Below are 22,000 nucleotides of genomic sequence, written 5' to 3' on the forward strand. Positions count from 1 at the left end.
CATAGATATAAAACAGATATTTCTTTTCACACACTGCACACACTTCCTATACAGTATATATATATATATATATATATATATATATATATATATATATATATATATATATATATATATATATGCTGTCTCACATTTCAGTCGTTTGCTGTTTTGCACAGTCCTTTACTATATCTCAGGTAACTCCTGCTATAATACTGTGTTCATTCTAGTATTTGTGCACACGTAATGTTTTTGAACATACAGTACAGTATTCACACTGGTCGGAGCTGTTTCTGTTTATTGTCTTTTGCTTATTGTCTTGTATTTTTTGTTTGCACTGTCTTTTGTCCTGCACTGTCTTACTGTCTTGCTTGTCTTGTCCTGTCTGCCTTGTTTGTCTTGTCCTGCACTCTTTGCACCAGGTTGCACAGATACACTTTATGTATCTAGGACTAACTTACTAAGTCCTTATAGCTCTGTCTTTGTTTTATGTAGCAACGTGGTCCTGAAGAAATGTTGTCTCATTTCACTGTGTACTGTCTGCAACAGCTATATATGGTTGAAATGACAATAAAAGCCTCTTGACTCTTGACTTGACTCTTGACATCTAGTCCACAAGACAATTTAATACCTGAATTTACATGTTCTAAAGTTTTAATTGCCTCAATTCTTAACACTGTGTTGTCAAATGGATCAAAAACTGTGTTTTTTGAGACTTCTTCATGAGTCCATTGTTCATCTTGAGCAGTTAAACTGCCCACAGTTCTTCACAAAAATCCTTCAAGTCCTGCTCATTTTTTGCTTTTCGGCATCTTTGGCATATTTGACCCCTTTCCCACCGTAAGCAGGCTATATGATGTTGAGTTCCATCTTTTCACACTGAGGACAACTGAAGGATTTATACTCAGCTGTTACAAAAAGTCAAAACATTCACTGATACTCAAAGAAGCAACAGAGCCGGGGGGGGGGGGGGTGTATTATTATACTGTATTATACTGTATGTTGGTATTATTTTGCCTTCTGGGAGACATTTAAATTGCTTCTATTAAATGTAGCTTGCAAAGGACTGGATAAAAATAAAAAAATAAGGTATTTAAACAAAATGCTAACAATTTAGATGGATCATCCTTCTCAAAAGTTTACACCCCAGGTTCTATTTTGTTGTTTGTGTTGATGCTGGAATACCAAAGGAGGAGTTTTCTGAAGATATGTGGGTGGTTTAACTGCTCAGGAAAAACAAGAGACTCATACAAACCGTCAATGATCATCGAGGTAACAACACACAGTATTCATGTAATATGTGTAACGTATGTGTATGTGTGCATGTGTGCATGTGTGTGTGTGTGTGTGTGTGTGTGTGTGTGTGTGTGTGTGTGTGTGTGTGTGTGCGTGTGTGCGTCTGCGTGCATGTGTGTGTGTGTGTGTGTGTGTGTGTGTGAAATGCTTTTTAAAGCTGTAGTATAATACAATATAGTTAAATAAAGATACAATATAAAAAAATAATTTGCTGTACAAGAGAAAACTAATAGACAAACTATAGAAAAATATAGGATATGAATTCAGTACAATATGAATAAAACAATAGTAATATACATTATATCCAGAGTGACTTCCATTTTAGTTTATACACCTGAGCAATTGAGGGCTAAGGGCCTTGCAGTGGCCACTTGGTGGACTTGGAATTCGAACCAATGACCTTCTGATGAGTAGTCAAACGCCTTAACCACTGAGCTACCACATCAGTTTATTGTGTGTGTGTGTGTGTGTGTGTGTTTTATTTCCTTTTTTAAATAGATTTTTTACCACTTACTTGTACAATCTGTATTTTGCATAGCTTTTATAAATGCTGTGATCTACATGTGCCATGATTTAATGAGTATTCAGTTGCACAAAGTGGCTTGAGATTTGATGCAATTACAACCTGGATAACAGCCGTGAAATACATCCTGATTTTAAATAGCATTAACAAGGTCATACAGTTTCACATGTAGGCTAATGTGAATGATTGTGGACATCTGAACAGGATCTAGGATTGTATATTACTGTAACTGTGTTGTTACAGCCACAGGGTCTAAAGTTAGATACTGAGCTCAGGTAACTGTCTGTGTGGTTTCACATGTTCTCACTATGTCAGTCTTGGTTTCCTGCAAATTTTGCTTTCACCTTCCCAAAACAGGCATGGATTGACTAGTCTAATTTGCCCCAGTTGTAAATGAGTCTGTAAATGTGTATGTGCATGGTACACTATAACATACTGGCTTCTCAAACAAAACTCCTTAACACCGATTTAACTTCTGGGAAGCAAAGAACCCTTTAGGAACCTTTTGTTTAAAAGTGTTTAATACGGAAGTCTAAAAAAACCCAACATAAAATACTCTAAAATAATAATAATATAAATATTAATAATATTATTATTATTATTAATAATAATAATAATCATAATCATAATCATCATCATCATCATCATCATCATCATCATCATTATTATTATTATTATTTTTGTTGTTGTTGTTATTGTTATTATATGTTATAATAATAATAATAATAATAATAATAATAATAATAATAATAATAATAATAATAATAATAATTGTTATTATTGTTATAACGACAACAACAATAATAATTATTATTATTGTTGTTGTTATTATTATTATTGTTGTTGTTGTTGTTGTTGTTATATATGTTTTGTTTTGAGAAAAGATTACAGTAGTAACACTATAATAAATTAATATAATACATGAAATCACTCATCACTCATTACAGATTTCTTGCTATCTTATTGCGTCCATGTTTCCCCAACCCCTTCCTTCTTATTGCCACATTATTAATTATGAGCCAAAGGCAGCATGAGATTCAATGAGATATGCAACATGTTTTCTACACCAAAGGGCTGATATTAGCCCTTGTTGTAGTTACCGGTTTTTACCAGTAGGGGCAGCAATGTCTATGATCTCCGTGAAAGTAAAGTGATAGTTAATTGTGTTTAACCTTGAATCGTGCGATATCTCAATAGATCTTTTTTGATCTGAAAAACAAACGATGTTTTAAATGTGTTGGTTAGTTAAATGAGGTAATTTATGTTTAATGAACAAACTTAAAATGTATGCAGTTGTCTAGTATAAATGAAATGGAATAGAAATGTAAATAACCACACTATTCATATGGATAAAATATTTCATTTTAATGACATTTTATTTCAAAAGGAAATTCATGTAAACATGTATTTTTTGTTACGTTTTTACTACAGTTTTATAAACTTTTGTTTTAAATAGAAGAGATTAGGTGAGAGTTTGACGTCACAGTTCACGCCGCACGCTATTGGCTGTTCAGGACCGCTTACCTGCAAAGTGGGCGTGGCTCACCTGCCTGTAGGCGTGGATTTTATTAGGAAGTTTTTTCTCGACGTTGGTAACACGGGAGAAGTCCTGCTCAGCCCTCCGAGATCAGGACGGGGATCAACGCTCCTCATGGAGCCTATAACGTCCTGGAGCACCGACAGAGTCACCGCCTGGCTCACAGGTAACTTGTGCTTTATTCACTAAAGGCAGGTGACTCTGTGTGTCAGGGTTTAGAGCTGATATGTGAGTGACACGGAGGGGAAGATTAAAGAGAACCGAACTCAATCCCCAGGGATGGTGTAGAGCAGGAATGAGGAAGTGATCGGGTGTGTGATCTTGTTTTATTGGGCTTGTGTTTTACAGAACACACACACACACACACACACACACACACACACACACACACACACACACACACACACACACACACACAGCGTAAAAACTAGTAAGAAAATATTTAGTACTTATATCATTTTCTTTCTCTTTTACTAAACACACACACACACACACACACACACACACACACACACACACGCAGCGTAAAAACTAGTAAGGACATACCTCGTACCTTTTATATAATTTCCTTTCTTGTTTACCACACACACACACACACACACACACACACACACACACACACACACACACACACACAGTGTTGGGAGTTGGCCGCAGGCTCTACAGTCACTGCGAGTATCAACTAGTCCAAGACTTCCTTCAGTGCCTTACACCTCCAAGAATGTGACTAGATGTCTAAATGTACACTTTCAATGCTATAGTCTAATCTTAACCCTGTTTTTTTTCCCCTTAATGGTGCCACGATCATACTATAATACTGAAATCCATGTTTATTCCATGTTTATGCCATTCACCCTACAGCTTAAACATTATGGCAGCTGAGTCAGAGTCAGCAGTTATATTTAATGGGAAGCTGGAAGCTTTACATCCCTCTTGACGTATTTTAGTTCATTTATATCTGTGTGCCTCATTAACGTGTATAGTCACCCGAAACATCCATATTTAAAGTGAAACTACTACTTCTACTGATAATAATAGTCATATTACTCACAATTTGTTTAAAACCTGCCTTAAAACAACATTATTTTAGACACCAAGTCTAAGTCTGCCGTTATCTTCGTTCGAAAGCTCAAAAGTTTGCATCCTAGCTGACCTGCCCAAGTTAATTTGACTGTGTGTAAACACTAAGAGGTAGTGCATTTATTTAGACAAACAGACTCAAAATCAGTTACGAGTGAGCAGGATCTGGAAGAAACGGCTATGACAAAAGCCAAAATGAGCCGAGAGATACGCATGAGATAAATCAGCGATTATAATATTATGTTCAAGATAAAATGCCAGGGTGTTCCTATTAAAATGGCCACTGAGTGAATGTTAGTGTCAGACAGTCAGGATCGAAGCATTGATTAAAACGGTGAGAGTTTACGTGAATCGAGGCAACATTCGTAGAATATTATTGAAATAATTTATATTTTTAAACTGACATGCAAATTAACAGTACCAGAGATTTCAGAATAAATTGTCATATCGTATTTTATCATTGCGGATTTAGTGACGTTATGAAATATCGAATTGCATCCGTCTGAATTGTAATTGGATCGTTTTTTATACTGTAAAAGATTTAACGATCTTCTCATAGATCACTATCAAAAATAGTGTATAGTCTTGTTTTTGATGCTACAGTGTGGAGAAAAAAAATACTGAGATTTATTAAGAATTCTGAACAAATCCGGCTTTATTAAAGTATCACAATCACCACCTGAGTATTGAGCAAATAAAATGCGTAACAATCACAATCATTTTATTACTATCCACGATAACAATATGGACAATAAAATAAACCCGCTGTTATGTTATAATACAGATTAATGTCGTTATAGATACAGTTATAGCTCCAGTGAGTAGTGAAAGATTGTTGTGAGAAATAGAATAAAGAGAAATAGGTTTATTAATAGATTGTGGTGGAAAAACGAAATACAGAAATGTACATATGTAAGGAATAAACCGAGTTACTGTCACCTTCCTAATAAAGTTGATTGTTCTCCTGTTTAAAAAAGACATCACTTTAGTGTCCTTTTGTACCACAACCATTAGCCAACGCTAACAATTTGTTTATTAAAGATTCGTCGTGTCAAAGGTGGGTAGTAGAGCCGAGTTATGTGACGATGTGATGTTGTTACGATGTTGTTATCAATTGTTTTGCTTTTCGGCAATAATCCCTTGCATTCTCAGGACCTCTGTAAACACTCACAGGCTCTGTTTATACTCTAACGTCTTGTTATGTGAGCATGCACACTAGTAGTAGGTGCAGTGTCACATGGACCATGTAATCAGTCTCTCCAGGATTGTGCGATTTTGTAAAAATCAAGCTAAAATTTTGATATCCAGAGGAGGATTGTTTAAAAATTACAGAGATGCTTTGAGTGACTCAATCACAACATGCATTTAGCATTCAGATCATGCTTATAGCGCTCAGAGAAAGTTATCACGTGTGAGTCTTCACTGGTATGAGTTTACAGGAAGAATCTTGTGCTGGCAGTTTCACCAATTCAATCACCATTAAAAAAAAAACCTGCTTTAGCGAAATCAAGCATTTTTAGCCGCATCAATCACATTTTATGCCATTGGACTACAACATAAACATTCATTCATTCACTCACTCATGTTCTACCGCTTATCTGAACTTCTCGGGTCACGGGGAGCCTGTGCCTATCTCAGGCTTCATCGGGCATTGAGGCAGGATACACCCTAGACGGAGTGCCAACCCATCGCAGGGCACACACACACACACTCTCATTCACTCACACACACTACTGACAATATTCCAGAGATGCCAATCAACCTACCATGCATGTCTTTGGCCCGGGGGAGGAAACCGGAGTACCCGGAGGAAACCCCTGAGGCACGGTGAGAACATGCAAACGCCACACACACAAGGCGGAGGTGGGAATCGAACCCCCAACTATGGAGGTGTGAGGCAAACGTGCCAACCACTAAGCCACCGTGCCCCCCTACAACAACATAAACAATGTGGGAATAAATACTAGAATGAAACACATGCGTAATTCTGTTAAACCGCCGTTAAAAAAAAATACAATTCGAGCAATCACAGAATGATGAATCACAGAACGTTCCCATCACCTCCGTAGGTTTTTTTACTGGGAGTCAGTCGTGTACAATTAGATTCAGAATTAAATTGTAGAGAATATTAATACAGCTATAGTGCGTATCGACCGTCGGTTTGTGTATTCATTCATGCTGTAGGGTCTGTGCTGTAAAAAAAATCCATCTATTATACAATAATACGATCGTATCAGCGTCAATGAAGCAAACAGAGGAGGAGTCTGATCTACTCGCTCGTGCTGTACATTTAGAGTTTTCCATTTGGGAGTTTTATCATAGGAAAGACATTTAAAAGCTAGTTTTTTATAACTTGGGTGTGTCTCAGTGTGTCTCAGTCAGATGGTGAATGAACTCTGGCTCACTAAACTTTGGGACACTGAGGACTTCTAATTTCTTCATCACTGACTGTAAAAACACAAACATATCAAATATAAGTTTTATATGTCATGAAGGTTGTTAGCTAGCTCACACACGTTTGTCACGATGCTCCGAGCAGGATTGTTGGCTAGCTAGTGGTGTAAAAAAACATGTTATTAGACTCAAACAAAGCGTGTAAGAATCAGGTTTCTCTGACTGTAATCATTTTAGAGCTTTTACAACAACAAACAGGGAGTTTGTCCTGTTTGTTTTCCAGGTAAGAGACTTCAGAATATATGACGTCGTTTCCAGTAAGGAACATAGTGAGCGTTTATACTCACTGGATCTGCAGTGCATTATGGGGTATTTTTAGGGAGTGAAGGGTACAGGGCACAAGGAGGATTTACAGACACACACACACAGACAGACACAAAGAAAGAGACTGACAGACAGACAGACAGAGTGGGAGAGCAGACAGAGAGAAAGAGAGAGAGACAGAAACACACAGACAGACACAGAAAAAGAGATAGACTGACAGAAATAGAAACAGAGAGTGAGAGATCAGAGAGAGAGAGACCGAGACAGAGAGTGTCAAACAGACATAAAGACAGAGAGAGGGACAGACAGACATATAGAAAGACATACAGACAGACAGAGAGAGAGACAGACAGACATATAGAGAGACATACAGACAGAGAGAGAGACAGACAGACAGACAGATGCACAGACAGACATGCAGAGAGAGAGACAGACAGACGGATAGACAGACAGATATGCAGACAGAGAGAGAGAGACAGACAGACGGACAGATGCACAGACAGACATGCAGACAGAGAGAGAGACAGACAGACAGATGCACAGACAGACATGCAGACAGAGAGAGAGACAGACAGACAGACAGAGAGAAAGACAGACAGACAGACAGACATGCAGACAGAGAGACAGACAGACAGACAGACAGACAGATGCACAGAGAGACAGACAGACAGATGCACAGACAGACATGCAGAGAGACAGACAGACAGACAGATGCACAGACAGACATGCAGACAGAGAGAGACAGACAGACAGACAGATGCACAGACAGACATGCAGACAGAGAGAGAGACAGACAGACAGATGCACAGACAGACATGCAGACAGAGAGAGAGACAGACAGACAGATGCACAGACAGAGAGACAGACAGACAGATGCACAGACAGACATGCAGAGAGACAGACTGACAGACAGATGCACAGACAGACATGCAGACAGAGAGAGAGACAGACAGACAGATGCACAGACAGACATGCAGACAGAGAGAGCGACAGACAGACAGATGCACAGACAGACATGCAGAAAAACATAAAGACAGACAGAGAGACAGACAGACGGACAGATGCACAGACAGACATGCAGACAGAGAGAGACAGACAGACAGATGCACAGACAGACATGCAGACAGAGAGAGAGAGAGACAGACAGACAGATGCACAGACAGACATGCAGAAAAACATAAAGACAGACAGAGAGACAGACACAGACAGATGCACAGACAGACATGCAGACAGAGAGAGACAGACAGACAGACATGCAGACAGAGAGAGAGACAGACAGACAGACATGCAGACAGAGAGAGAGAGAGACAGACAGACAGATGCACAGACAGACATGCAGACACAGAGAGAGAGAGAGACAGACAGAGAGAGAGACAGACAGACAGATGTGCACAGTGAGACATGCAGACGGACGGACAGACAGACAGACAGACAGAGAGAGAAAGCTCTGAAAGTGTCTGACTCTCTGATGAGTGGCTTGAATACTGAACGAGGAGCCGACTGAGACACACCATGGTTAACTAAATGGCAGTGACACACGATCTGAATGATAAATGCTTGTTGTTTCTGCTTACATAAAGATAAAGACAAAGCTGTGTGAAACCTCTAATCATCAGCGGTTGCCACTTTTTCTTTGTTTTTTTATTTTAAGGTGGTAGTACGATTCCTTATAGAACTTCTAGATTGCTGGCTTGGTTCTTGACGACGTCTCTGGTTATTGTGGTGATATTTTTGTCAGGTAATTACAGTCAGGTTCAGTCCCAGGTTTTTCTCTCTGCTTGTGTGTAGTATTTATATTCTATTAGTGTTGCTTTATATTCTAGTAGTGTCTATTAGTTATCTCTTCTCTAATGGCTCTGATACTCGAACAAAGTTTCCCTTTAAAATGAAAGAAAATATCCTAGTAAAGATAAACGTTACTCATAAAGAATCTTAATCCTTAAAGAGGTCATAAGGTCAAAAAGTGTAAGGAGTTGTGAGGAGGACTTTAAGAGATTTAAGAGTTTCTTTATCAGAGGAGAAAATGGCCGAAAGGTGAAGAGGGAGATGTAATGTGTTGTGTACAATATTTAATAATGACAGTGAGTTAAAAAGATGCTACAGATTAGATCGTGCAGGGATTATTTTTGTGACCAATCATATTAGAGATAACATCTCAGACACAGCACAGAAATGACATTCTCTCTCTCTCTCTCTCTCTCTCTCTCTCTCTCTCTCTCTCTCTCTCTCTCTCTCTCTCTCTCTCTCTCTCTTTGTCTATATATATATTCATTCTGCCATGATGACAATTAGATGATACACTAACGCCCCCGAAGCAGAGCTGAAATGCCATAGTGGCAGAAATGATATAATTTTGCTCTATGACATTTCTGACTGTGTCGGAGATGTTTACATTTATTATATTTATAACACACAGATGTTAGAGCAGCTCTAATATGAACAGAACAGAATCCCTACACGATATAGAATCAAATATCTTAACAGAGACAAAATGAAGGTTTATAATAGACCCGATTTTAAAAGCGCTCCTATTTATTATTTTCTGTAATAGACAACCAATCACAGTCTCCATAAGAATGTGTCATACCTAGTAACAGGGTTAAGCCCCGCCTACTCTCTAAGATAAACGTTGTTGTATTTTCCTTGCTCAGAGTCGCTCTGTGATTGGTCCTGAATCACTCTTAAGACAAGATTCCTAGTTAGAAATATTTATGCTAATTTAGGAGCTTATTCTTAGAGACTTTATGTATACGGGTCCTGATGTCGGCGAGCTGGGAGTTGTGTACTCCACACACTTGTTCTCTGAGTGAACGGCAGTTGAAAGTAATTGGACACAAATGTTTACACGGCCACTAGTCTTTAGTTGCTTTAGTTGCTTTCATTCCTGATGATAAAAAAAAGACTTCATTCGAATCGACCTCGAAAGGAGTTTGTGCACATTTTCTATTCTGAAATATTAAGCAGGATTTTTGAGGCTGTATGTAATGCAGTAAGTGTGGATTTAAAGAGGTAGAAGATGAAGAAGAAGACTTTGTTTGTCGCAAATACAGTCCTGTGGAAATGTATTTAACCCCCCTACCCCACCCCACCCTACCCCCAGGCACACTTTGTTTAAGCAGCCGGACGACGATCCCAAACGCACCATTTATTATTATTATCGTTGCAAAACGGCATTTTATATTTAGTCAAGTTATCTTTGTGTAATATTAAACTTTGCTCTTTAATCTGTATCACTCAGGTGTGACAAATACGAACAATATTATACAAAGAAAAAGAAATAATCAGAAAGGGGCAAATACTTTTTCACAGCACTGTACATAACAGCATAGTGAAATTCTTGCCTTCGCATGTTCCAGCATGTTAGGAAGTCAGGGTCAGAGCACACGATCAGCCGAGATGCTGTTTGTTCCTCAGGAGCTCTCGGTTGCACAATTCCACTCGACTATAAACTGCTGTAGTAAGGACATGATTTACATCGACGTTATTTCCTGACGACGAGGTTCTCTTCTGAGTCTGGTTCCTCTCAAGGATTCATCCTCATATCGTCTCAGGGGTTTTTTCCTCACCACCGTCACCTCAGGCTTGACCATTAGTAATAGATGTTGGAGATAAATACTAACTTCATTTGAAACAAAATTTTTATTCTATGTTTTTCTGCTTCTGTAAAGCGATATTACACATAAATTAACTTGAATTGATTGAGATACGGGGGAAGCACGGTGGTTTAGTGGTTAGCACGTTCGCCTCACACTTCCAGGGTTGGGGGTTCATTCCCACCTCCGGCTTGTGTGTGTGTGGAGTTTGCATGTTCTCCCCGTGCCTCGGGGGTTTCCTCCGGGTACTCCGGTTTCCTCCCCTGGTCCAAAGACATGCATGGTAGGTTGATTGGCATCTCTGGAATATTGTCCGTAGTGTGTGAGTGTGTGAGTGAATGAGAGTGTGTGTGTGCCCTGCGATGGGTTGGCACTCCGTCCAGGGTGTATCCTGCCTCGATGCCCAATGATACCTGAGAGGCACAGGCTCCCCGTGACCCGAGGTAGTTCGGATAAGCGGTAGGAAATGAATGAATGAATGATTGATGTATAGTGTATCTCCCTGAAGCACAGAGGGTTAAGGGTCTTACTCGGGAGACTGGAGAGCTTGGTGGTGCTGGGGCTTGAACCCTTGATCTTCTGATCAGATTTACTGTTTTGAATGATCCCCTTTAGGCTTTATTAATGATTAAACTGTGTACTTTTGTGTATTGTCGTACTGTAACGTCTTGCACCGTTTACACATGGAGTTTCTGCAGTACTGTGTAGAACATGTAATGTTCTTAGTTCTGTATTGTCTCCTGTAGTTCTGGGGAAGTCGTGGCCTAATGGTTAGGGAGTCTGACTCCTAACCCTAAGGTTGTGGGTTCGAGTCTCGGGTCACAAATACCATGACTGAGGTGCCCTTGAGTAAGGCACCGAACCCCCATTCTGGCGCCGCAGCATAAATGGTTGCCCACTGCTCCGGGTGTGTGTTCACGGTGTGTGTGTGTGTGTGTGTGTGTGTGTGGGGTGTGTGTGTGTGTGTGTGTGTGTGTGTGTGCACTTTGGATGGGTTAAATGCAGAGAACAAATTCTGAGTATACTTAGCCGTATGTCACGTCACTTAGTTCTGTGTTTTTATTGAAGAAGCGTTGTGTCATTTTACTGTGGACTGCACCAGCATTATTTATTTATTTATTTATAAGGTAAGTTGCAGGTATCACTTCTAGGTTTTGTGTCCGAATGTTGTTTTGCTGTGAAACCGAAGCCTGCGTTCTCGAACTCATTATTCAGTTCAGCAATGTTTTGTGTGTGTGTTGTGTGCAGGTTTGGATACATCGCTGCAGCAGTACGCATTCGATCGGTGGCAGTTGTGTGGGGTGGATCTGCTACAGTTATCCTCACAGCAGCTCGAAAAGCTCGGCGTGCACAAGATCGGACACCAGGAGCTGATCCTCGACGCCGTAGAGAAACTCTGCACTCTGGTATCTCCTATTTTCTCTGTGTGTCTGTGCGTGCCCGTGTGTGTGTGTGTGTGTGTGCGCGTGCCCGTGTGTGTATGTCTGTCTTAAGCTTTCACGTGTTGTGCATTCTCAGTTGCTTTTCTGCTCTCCACAGTTGTAAAGATGTGTAATTTCATTTCCCTTTCAGCTTGAACCAATCACGTGAAAGCAATCTCTTGTCTGTGTCTGCATGATTCCATACTGATTGTGCTGCATGTGATTGGCTGGTTGGATATTTGTATTTAAGGAGCTGGGTACAGGTGTTCCTATTAAAGTGGCTAGTGAATGTACAGTGTGTGCATATGTTGGAAGTAATTTTTGTGCACATGGGTGCATAAGTCTCACAATCTAGACCTCAAGCATTCATTAGAGAATTTGGTAAGACGATTCGCCACAACGATTCGCCTCAACGATTCGCCTCAACGATTCACCAGAATTAAAATGCCTGCCTAGCAGAAACTGAGACACCCCTGCCTGTCAACAGCTCCTGTACACAAAATACGCTTGCCTTTCTAAAAAACAAAAACATTAACAACTCATTGTGGCATTTTGTTCATCAGCTTGCTTAAAACCAGCACATGGCGGCTGTCCGATGCAGAGAGCCAATAAAATTGCAGCTTTCATTATTCTGAACCTTGTAGGCAGAAAAATGTATAAAACTCATCAGAATGTCAGATTGAGGGCCTGAGACTGAGAATAATATCTGTCATATAATTGGTGTGTGATCGTGTGTGTTTATACAGACGTACGGTCAGGCTGGGGAGAATGTGCGCAGTCTAACGGAGAAGCTGCGTGCTGTCGCTCACTCCCTGCAGATGGGTATTCAGTGTCAATGGCGTGTCAACACGTACGACGGGCACAAAGCCACAACCGTGCCTAATCAGGAACTACAGCTTGTACTGGATCTCATCATCGCAGCCAAGGCCCTGTATTCTCTGCTCAACAGGTACCACACACAAACACACACACACACGCACGCACGCACACACACACACAAATTGCAGCCTGTCATTTTACTGAGTAAATCAAAAGTGGAACTAAGACACAAAGCGCAAACTTGCATGCTGCACCGACATGCTGGAATTTAACTTATGCTTGTTTATGTGAACTTAGTTACTCTAACTCTAAGTCACAGTGGGCCAAAATATATATATCATATAAATATATAATATATAATATATAAATCTGAGATAAAGTCACGGGCCAAACTGAATATTTATTGAAAAATTAACTGCAATTGTTATCTAATGTTCAACCTTTTTTATATGGAAACAAACTTTAGTTTTGCTTAAACACAGGATTTGGAACAACCAGAGCTTGATATTACAAACACATTAAATTAAATTTGAAATAAAAGACACATCAGTGGTGTTCATGTCGCAAACTTTAACCATAGACTTTGTCTCTGCTGCCACTATAAAGCTTTATGGCCTTTACAGCAGCTTCACTTTTTGATTTAGCTTTCATGAACATAGTCTGTCGGGAAACCTGACTTTTTTTTATCTCCTCCGAGTTCTGGAGCTTCTGCTTTACGTCCAGGTCCTTATACTTCTCATGATGTTTCGTGTCATAGTGTCTTCTTATGTTATATTCTTTCGTTACAGGCACGTTAGCTCCGTTAGCACACAAGACAAACAGGTCTGTCCTTTATATTGGTGAACAGATAATCTGCCTCCCTCCTGTCTTTAAAGCTCTTATTTTCTATCTTTCTTTTGGCCATTTTTGTGGAGTGCAGAATTAACTTGCCCGCTGTGACTGTAACATGGTTGTTAACGACTGTCAACAGAGAATGAGGAGCGCTTGCTGTTCGTGACTATGCGTAAATACAGTGGCAAGGCATTCTGGGATTTGTAGTATTAGCGGAGCATGCGGCTAGCCAGTTGTAATGCACATCTGATATGATCTCGCGGGCCAAATATAATTACACCGCGGGCCAGAGTTAATTAACATACAGGGATTTATGATCTTGTCAATTCCTTTTTATTTATTTAAATTTTTTATTTCATTTTGACAACAGGACACACTTTACTCAGTGAGCTAGCCTGATGATGATGATGATGATGATGATGATGATGATGATGATAATTTTGGTCAAAGGCAAGTTTTTATGGTGTTCAAACGTACAACACGCATACAGTGCTGTGAAAAAGTATTTGCCCCTTTCAGATAATTTCTTTGTATAATATTGTTCATATCTGTCACACTTGACATACAGATTATAGAGCAAAGTTTAATATTGCACAAAAATAATTTGATCAAATACAAAATGCAGTTTTTCAATGATGATGATAATTTTTTTCGCAGCACTGTAGAATAGTTGGTGATCTGCATAAATGAAGATGAGCAAAACGGCAATTTAGAAAGAACTAACCTGTCATTCAGTACAGAAATTCTCTCCTTCACCACAGAGAATTTTTTCTGTATCGGAAACACCAAATTATCTCGTAACTTGGGAACCTCGACGGTCCTTCGGTCGAGTGCACGTTCTGATGATGTCACGTCACGTCACGTTTGAGTTCTTTGAGTTCTCCGATGTTGCGTTATCCTGAAGCGACTGAACGATTCAGGAGATCATTTCATCCATATTCATGCTCGCTACCGAAAGCGAAGGTGTTCCTGTTTTAAACTCAGCTCCTCATTGTCTCTTCGTCCCATTGTTTGGCTGCTCGTGTGGCTTAGGCTGCTCTGAGTCGTGAGAGGAAGTCGACACGGCCATCCTAAAAACAACATGTTCAGCTTCCGTGTTTCCTCTAATAATAATATTAATAATAATAATACACAAATCCCTCATATACAGTACAGAAGGCTACAGGACAGATTTATTTTTGTTTCTTGTTTAAGGGATCAAGACATTTGGACAAGTCAATCAGTGATCACATGCCCGCATGTTCCGTAAACGCATCAGGTTTGTAGAGTAGAGCACAGGCAGACAAATCAGTGAGAAGGATCTCCAACCGGTTTGGTCTTTTTTTATTTTTTTTTCCACACACGGTGTGCAGTTTGTAACTAAAGCTCAATTTTTTTTTTTACAAGGGATTGAAGATTTTCACACTGACACACATCTGAATTAAGCAGAAAGGATTGGGAACGATTTAAATCTAAACCAAACATCCAGGTCATCGTACCCGAAGTATTTTTATGGCACTAGGAATAAACTCACTATGTGCAGGTCAGAAGTGGTATTTTTCCCCTCTATCCAGCAGCATACAGGTTTAGTGAACGTTTTTCTCTCTCCATTCTGACCACGTTGCCTCAGTTTCCTGTCAGATCTGGGACTCATTGTGGTTGTAGCTCTTGTAGTTCCCCCGCCTCATGGTTTGACATCATGTGTGATCTGAGGAGTTTTCTTCTCACCACAGAAGAAAAGAGTGGTTATTTGAGTGATCTGAAGGTTTTCTTTGTTCCTGTCCTTAGAACTGACGCTTACTGGCTGCTTCTTGTTTTACTGTGTAAATTCTGTGTATAGTCTCGAGACTGTTTAGAGATTGTGCTGAAATTGTCCAAAATGTCCAAATCAGAGACGACTTTTTTTTTTGGATGTTTTTTTGACTCGAACTGGAGTTTTACAGCAATTACTTGTGCAATACATAGCACATACCTTTAGGGGCTTAGACCTTTAGCGGCACTGGTTAGGTCAGGGGTCGGCAACCCGCGGCTCCGGAGCCGCAAGTGGCTCTTTCATCCCTGTGCTGCGGCTTCCTGTAGATTTGGAAAATAAATATTTAATTTAAATTTATTTTATTTTAGTTAGTTAATTTTTAAAAAAATTCTAAATTCTAAGATCATGATGCTCTTGTAACATTCAAATAAACCGTTTAATTTTTTTTGTCGCTCAAAATATACGTCATAACTGCCGACTTGCGAAATCCGACACACAGAAGCAGACGCATTTTTGGTTCGTTGCAGACGGCAAGTTAAAATTTTGATGTCATGCAGGGCTGTCAGGTGTCACACATTGAGAGTGACAGTCACGCATTTGGGTCTTTTCTCACGCTCTCCCACCACACATCGTATTTCTCACGCAGAAAAACATTTTGACTATTTATCATATATTTAATATGCCGCAGCGCCAAAAATGTATCTGTCCGCACCGCTGTCTCTATGGAACCGGGCAGGAATCAAGCGCGTCTCAGTTCTTTGTCGAACCTGACACTTATCAGCCAATCAAATAAAAGAGTCTACACAATAGCCAATCAGAAGATAGCACTATCTGGGTAAGATTTAACGCAACAACCAATGAAAAAAATTGGGGTTGCTGAGGGGTTGGAGATGTCACGCTTGCCTGTCTTCGAAACTTGTGAGCCCTGGTCATAAATACGAAGAGGACTCACTTAGACATTGAACATTTTATTTGAAAGTAACCTTCGACCCAGCATCTTTTAGCTTAAGTTTAGTTCAAACTGTTCAAAATATTTTTGTTTGCCTGCAGAAATAAAATTCCGTTTACTCTGTAGCAGTTCATTGATTTCATACAGTAAATGCAACGCACTACAGTTTTTTCTATACTTTCCATAAAGGTAAAAAACGATATATGTGGTGTTATCTTCACTTTAGATGTCAAATGGGTTTTGTGGCTTCCTGTGTTTTTTTTTTTTCTGAGGGAAATGGCTCCAAATGGCTCTTTGAGTGTTTAAGTTTGCCGACCCCTGGGTCAGGTGTACACCAGGGCACCAGAGATAGCAGGTAATCTTAGGCAAGCGAGGTTTTCAAAGGTAGTTTTCCTCAATGTAAAAGGTAATGATTTACCTACTTATCAAGGCCACTTCCGATGCTGTAGCATGCTCTTGTCCCGTCCCAACGTGACGTGGATCCTGTTAGTTCCTCAGAAGCTTTGTTGCTTAATTCCACTCGAATACAAACTGTTGTAAAAAGGACATTATTTACATTGACATTATTTCCTATCCAGTGTCACCCAAATGAGGATGAGGTTCTCTTCTGAGTCTCAGGGAGTTTTTCCTCACCGCCGTCACCTCCGGCTTGCTCATTAGGGATAAATATTAGGAATTAATATTAATTTAATTTTTGTAATCCGTGTTGTTTTTTATTCTATGTTTTTAAATTTCTTTAAAGCTGCTTAGAGACAATGTTTAGTGTTAAAACCGCAATACAATTGAAGTGAATATTATCCAGCCAAGTGCATGGCTCTGGTCCAGGGCAGTGGACTGGTCAAGGCTCTGGGTCTCTATTCAGAAGGTCGGGGGTTCAAGCCCCACCCCTGCCATGCTGTTCTCTGACTCCTGCTTCCTAACAAGCTGGGAAATTTTTCACTTAAATACAAATAGACTGTTGTATTACTTATATATTTTCAGCTTCAATTTTCTTCCTTGACCACATTATGTATCTGTGTGTGTGTGTGTGTGTGTGTGTGTGTGTGTGTGTGTGTGTGTGTGTGTGTGTGTGTGTGTGTGTGTATGTGTGTGTGTATGTGTGTGTGTGTTAATAGGCACCAGTATGCAGAGTTGACAGGATATACAGACTTTAAGATCATTGTTGATCTGTGTACAGATCTGCGCTCCATGATACAGAAGGTCAGTGTTGGTGTATTTAATATCTCTACCACTTTTGTGTGCGTGTGTGTGTGTGTGTGTCTCTCTCTCTCACACTCTCACACACACACATCCTCTCAAACCCTCTCACACCTTCTCACACACACACCCTCTCACACCTTCTCACACACACACACACACCCTCTCACACACACACCCCAAGGAATGTATGTGAAAGGATCAGAGATCTAGAGAGGGAAGGATCAGTGGCCAAAGAAAAAGTGTGACAGAGAGAGGGAAAAATCAGGAGAGCAGAGTGATGACTTTTTTTTTTTTTTTTTTTTTTTAAGATATCAGAGGTTCACCTGTGGCCAGTGAGCATCCAAAGTGGGTGTGGCAGAGGGAGAGTGGGCGGGGCAAGGCGATAGTAGGTGTAGGAGTGAGACAGCAACCAAAACTTGGTTGTAAGAGGAGAAAGTTGTGCTCTAATGCTTAGACATACATATACACACACACACACACACACACACACACACACACACCCACACACACACGTAATGGCTTCTTAGTTCTAATTGTTCTAATTATATCTGCTTTTCCTCACACACATGCTTTATTTACATTTACAGCATTTGGTATTTGACGCCCTTATCCAGAGCGACTTACATTATCTCATTTCTTTATACAGCTGAGCAATTGAGGGTTAAGGGCCTTACTTAGGGGCCCAACATTAGCAGCTTGGGGGACCTGGGTTCGAACTCACAACCTTCCGATTGGTAGCCCAACACCTTAAACACTAGGCTACCACCAGCCCATCAGTACTATTACAGAAGTCGTAGCTCAGTGGTTAAGGTAATGTGCTACTGGTCAGAAGGTTGTAGGTTTAAGTCCCAGGACTAACAAGCTGCCACTTCTAGGCCAAATATTATTCGCTCTGGATGAGGGTGTCAACTGTAAATGTAATGGCAGTGCTAGTCATGGTCTCACTGAATTAATGCTGTAACCCTTCACACACATGGGAATCCTCAGGTGCACAAGCACAAACCTGTTCTGCTTATCTGCCTGACATGTTCATGCCGTTGTTTTGCTTATGTACGAAGATCTGCTCTCAGCAACTTTGTGTTTTTTTTTTCCTTGGAAACTTGTGTGTATGGAAACGATTGAGTCGAAGATAAGTCTGTGCATTCATGAAATGTTTTTGCACACGTGCAGGAAGAACAAAGGCGGTACAGCAACCCGAGTCATGTTTACAATGGAAAATGTGAAGGAAGGAGTGGAAATGAGAGTGAGACTGTGTGTGTGTGTTTATAATGTTAAACAATCTCAGTGCTGTGTGACTGTGTAATAATCAGTGAGTCAGTAAATACCTTGTGGTCTTTTGCCTCCTCAGTGTGTTGTGTCTATTCTAATAGACCACACTCTAATTGCAGCCCATTGTTTAGTCCACTTCCTGTTGTTGCAGAATTCATATTTGGGTCCACATTCCTGCTTGTAGTTTGTCAGTGAGAGAAACACAGCTGTGATCAGGGTATTACACACATCTGGGTTGTGTTCCACATGTGTGTGTGTGTGTGTGTGTGTGTGTGTGTGTGTGTGTGTGTGTGAGAGAGAGAGAGGGAGTGGGAGTGAGTGAGAGGGAGTGGGAATGAGTGAGAGGGAGAGAAAGTGTGTGAGAGAGAGGGAGGGTGTGTGTGTGTGAGAGAGAGAGAGAGAGAGAGAGAGAGAGAGAGAGAGGGTGTGTGTGTGTGTGAGAGAGAGAGAGAGAGAGAGAGAGAGAGATAGTGTGTGAGAGAGAGAGTGTGTGTGTGTGTGTGAGAGAGAGAGAGAGAGAGAGAGATAGTGTGTGAGAGGGAGTGTGTGAGAGGGAGTGTGTGTGAGAGAGAGAGGATGGTGGAGAGGAGGGTGTGGTTGTGTGTGTGAGAGGGAGAGAGGAGAGTGTGTCGTGTGTGAGAGAGAGAGAGGGAGTGTGTGTGTGAGAGAGAGGGAGTGTGTGTGTGTGAGAGAGAGAGGGAGTGTGTGTGTGGGAGGAGGGAGTGTGTGCAGTGTGGGGTGTGAGAGAGAGGGGCGTGTGTGGAGAGAGGTGAGGTTGTGAAGAGGGAGGGAGTTGAGAGAGAGGAGTTAGCGAGAGAGGGAGAGGAGAGGAGAGAGAGGGAGAGGAGAGAGAGGGCGTGTGTGGGAGGAGGGGAGTGTGTGAGAGAGAGGGAGTGTGAGAGAGAGAGAAAGAGAGGGGGGGCAGAGGGAGTGTTTGAGAGAGTCTGAGTTGTGTGCGTGTGTGTGTGTGTGTGTGTGCGTATGTGTGTGTGTGTGTGTGTGTGTGTGTATATAATGTTATACACGCACACATACATGTATGTATATGAGAGAATGTGTGTGAGTGTCACTATTTACTCACGATCAAGTGATTTATTTCTTAAACATGTCCATTGCTGTATGATTTCTGGATTAAAAGCCAAGCCATGAACATGTGTGTGTTACGGCGTGTACATTTCCTGAGATTTTCAGCGTGGCTTGCAGCCGATTACCGTGCAGCCGTAGTGAAAAGGTCACGTCTCTCAGCGTGGTGCGTGACTGCTTTCAGAAAGGATCCTATCTCCAGCAGAGACACTGTAGAGTGTCTCTGTTCTGCTGTTCTGCCTTTCTTCACCTTCTCCGGCGTCTTGACCGTATTGTAAACGTGCACCTGCGCCTCGCAGTCGTGACGACGCTTGCCATTTCTGCGTGTCACGTCCTGTCAAGCAAAAACGGTTATACGTGACGCAGACAGCTTGCTTGTGACCTTTTCGTTACCTGGTTATTAGGTCAGGGCTGTGATGTGATTTGTCGTCAGTGATCTCAGTAACGCTGCATCCGACTGAGCTGAATACCGAAAGCCTGAACATCGTCAGACGTTATCTTTGTGCTCATTCTACGATGATGGACGTCTTCGCGTTTGTCTTTTGTTCGCATGAAAATGCGTTAGAAGCTTTCACTGACCTTAACATGAGTATTTCTTTGGTTTCAACAAGTTATCAGAAATCCAAAGCAGAAGGTGACGGAGAGAAGAATATTTGACGGAAATTCTACGAGCGTTAGTGAACACGCTTCTGTTTTGCATTCAGGTCGAATTATGGAAATGTTGACATGACTGTCAGGATTTCTCGGAGCTCAGTTCACCCGTATTTACAGACTTTGGTGAAACCTGATGATCCTGATGTTGTCGGATCAAATCCGTCGGCGTGTCGTCTGCACCGACGTTTAAACGATAAGGAAACATTTTGTATTTAAATATTGAACTGTTTTTTTTTTCTTCTGGAGACTAAAATACTACAATATCTTGAATATGTTGAGGTTCATATCTACAATATGTTGAGGATTCTGTATATTGACCATTTTCGGAGTGTTTTCGGTCCTTTAGACGTCGATGGGTAGGATAACTGTTATTTGGATGAAGGTTTATTATTTTTTTTTATCAGATGAATGAGATGTGGTTTAAACCCTGATATACATGTGTATCATCCATGTCCTGGTTGTTTGTTTAGGAAAGAACGTGTGATGTATTTATGAGAGTGTTTGGTAGTGAAAGAAAATGCTGTGTCTGATATCTTAAGACTTATTGTGTGCGTGCTTACGTGTGTGTGTGTGTGTGTGTCTGCGTGTGTTTGTGCGTGCGTGTAAACGTGCGTACGTAAGTGTGTGTGGGGTCTTATAATAATAGGTTAATGTGACATATTATGTATGTCAGTGGACAGTCCTAAGACAGATTGAAAACGTGTGTGTGTGTGTGTGTGTGTGTGTGTGTGTGTGTGTGTGTGTGTGTGTGGATCTTGTGTCCCCACAAGGATAATAATAGTCGTGAACTTAGGCACAGTACTTTCTTTGGGGCACTGATGTTAGTATTCAATTTATCTATATCAATAATTCTATAATGGAAGGTCCTCTGAAAAATACTATGGTGTGTGTGTGTGTGAGAATGAGAGATCTCTAAAGAAGGAGAAGAAGAAGGAGATGTGAAGATTACAGTGGAGGTGGAGTGGATTAAATGAGGGATATTTCAAGATAAAACAGAAGTATGAGTTTGGAAAGAGGAAAGAGAGACGAGGGAGGGACTTTTTGAGACTTTGCAGCGAGCGAGCGAGAGAGAGAGAGAGAGAGAGAGAGAGAGTGAGTGAGTAAGTAGCGGACTAGAACAGACTTCTGAATCTATGAGAGAGTCACTAAGAAGACTAAAAGTTCTGTTAAAGTTTCGAGGGGAACAGGTAAAGTTCTGCAGCTTTATCAATAACTCATATGCTCTGTTATTTGAGGTGTTTCATACTGCGTACTGCCTGCTGGTACTCACAGTGTGTGTGTGTGTGTGTGTGTGTGTGTGTGTGTGTGTGTGTGTG

The 22,000-nt window shown here is 40.7% G+C and overlaps 1 protein-coding gene across 2 annotated transcripts in view; it reads left to right on the forward strand.

Annotated features, from left to right (window-relative positions):
- Positions 1 to 3,346: 3,346 nt before the first annotated feature.
- The window catches only part of cnksr1 (connector enhancer of kinase suppressor of Ras 1), a 39,714-nt gene continuing 21,060 nt past the window's right edge, over positions 3,347 to 22,000 (forward strand). The window contains exons 1-4 of one of the 2 annotated variants that reach the window (XM_027143019.2): positions 3,347 to 3,501; positions 11,975 to 12,132; positions 12,894 to 13,096; positions 17,594 to 17,678. In XM_027143019.2, coding sequence (XP_026998820.2) covers positions 3,450 to 3,501; positions 11,975 to 12,132; positions 12,894 to 13,096; positions 17,594 to 17,678 — 498 coding nt within the window. In that variant the 5' untranslated portion in view covers positions 3,347 to 3,449. Of the gene's footprint in view, positions 3,502 to 11,974; positions 12,133 to 12,893; positions 13,097 to 17,593; positions 17,679 to 21,725; positions 21,872 to 22,000 lie in introns of those variants that run through there. The other variant, XM_027143020.2, reaches the window with a different exon arrangement.

Source organism: Tachysurus fulvidraco, chromosome 12, assembly GCF_022655615.1.
Source record: "Tachysurus fulvidraco isolate hzauxx_2018 chromosome 12, HZAU_PFXX_2.0, whole genome shotgun sequence".
NCBI classification, from domain to species: Eukaryota; Metazoa; Chordata; class Actinopteri; order Siluriformes; family Bagridae; genus Tachysurus; species Tachysurus fulvidraco.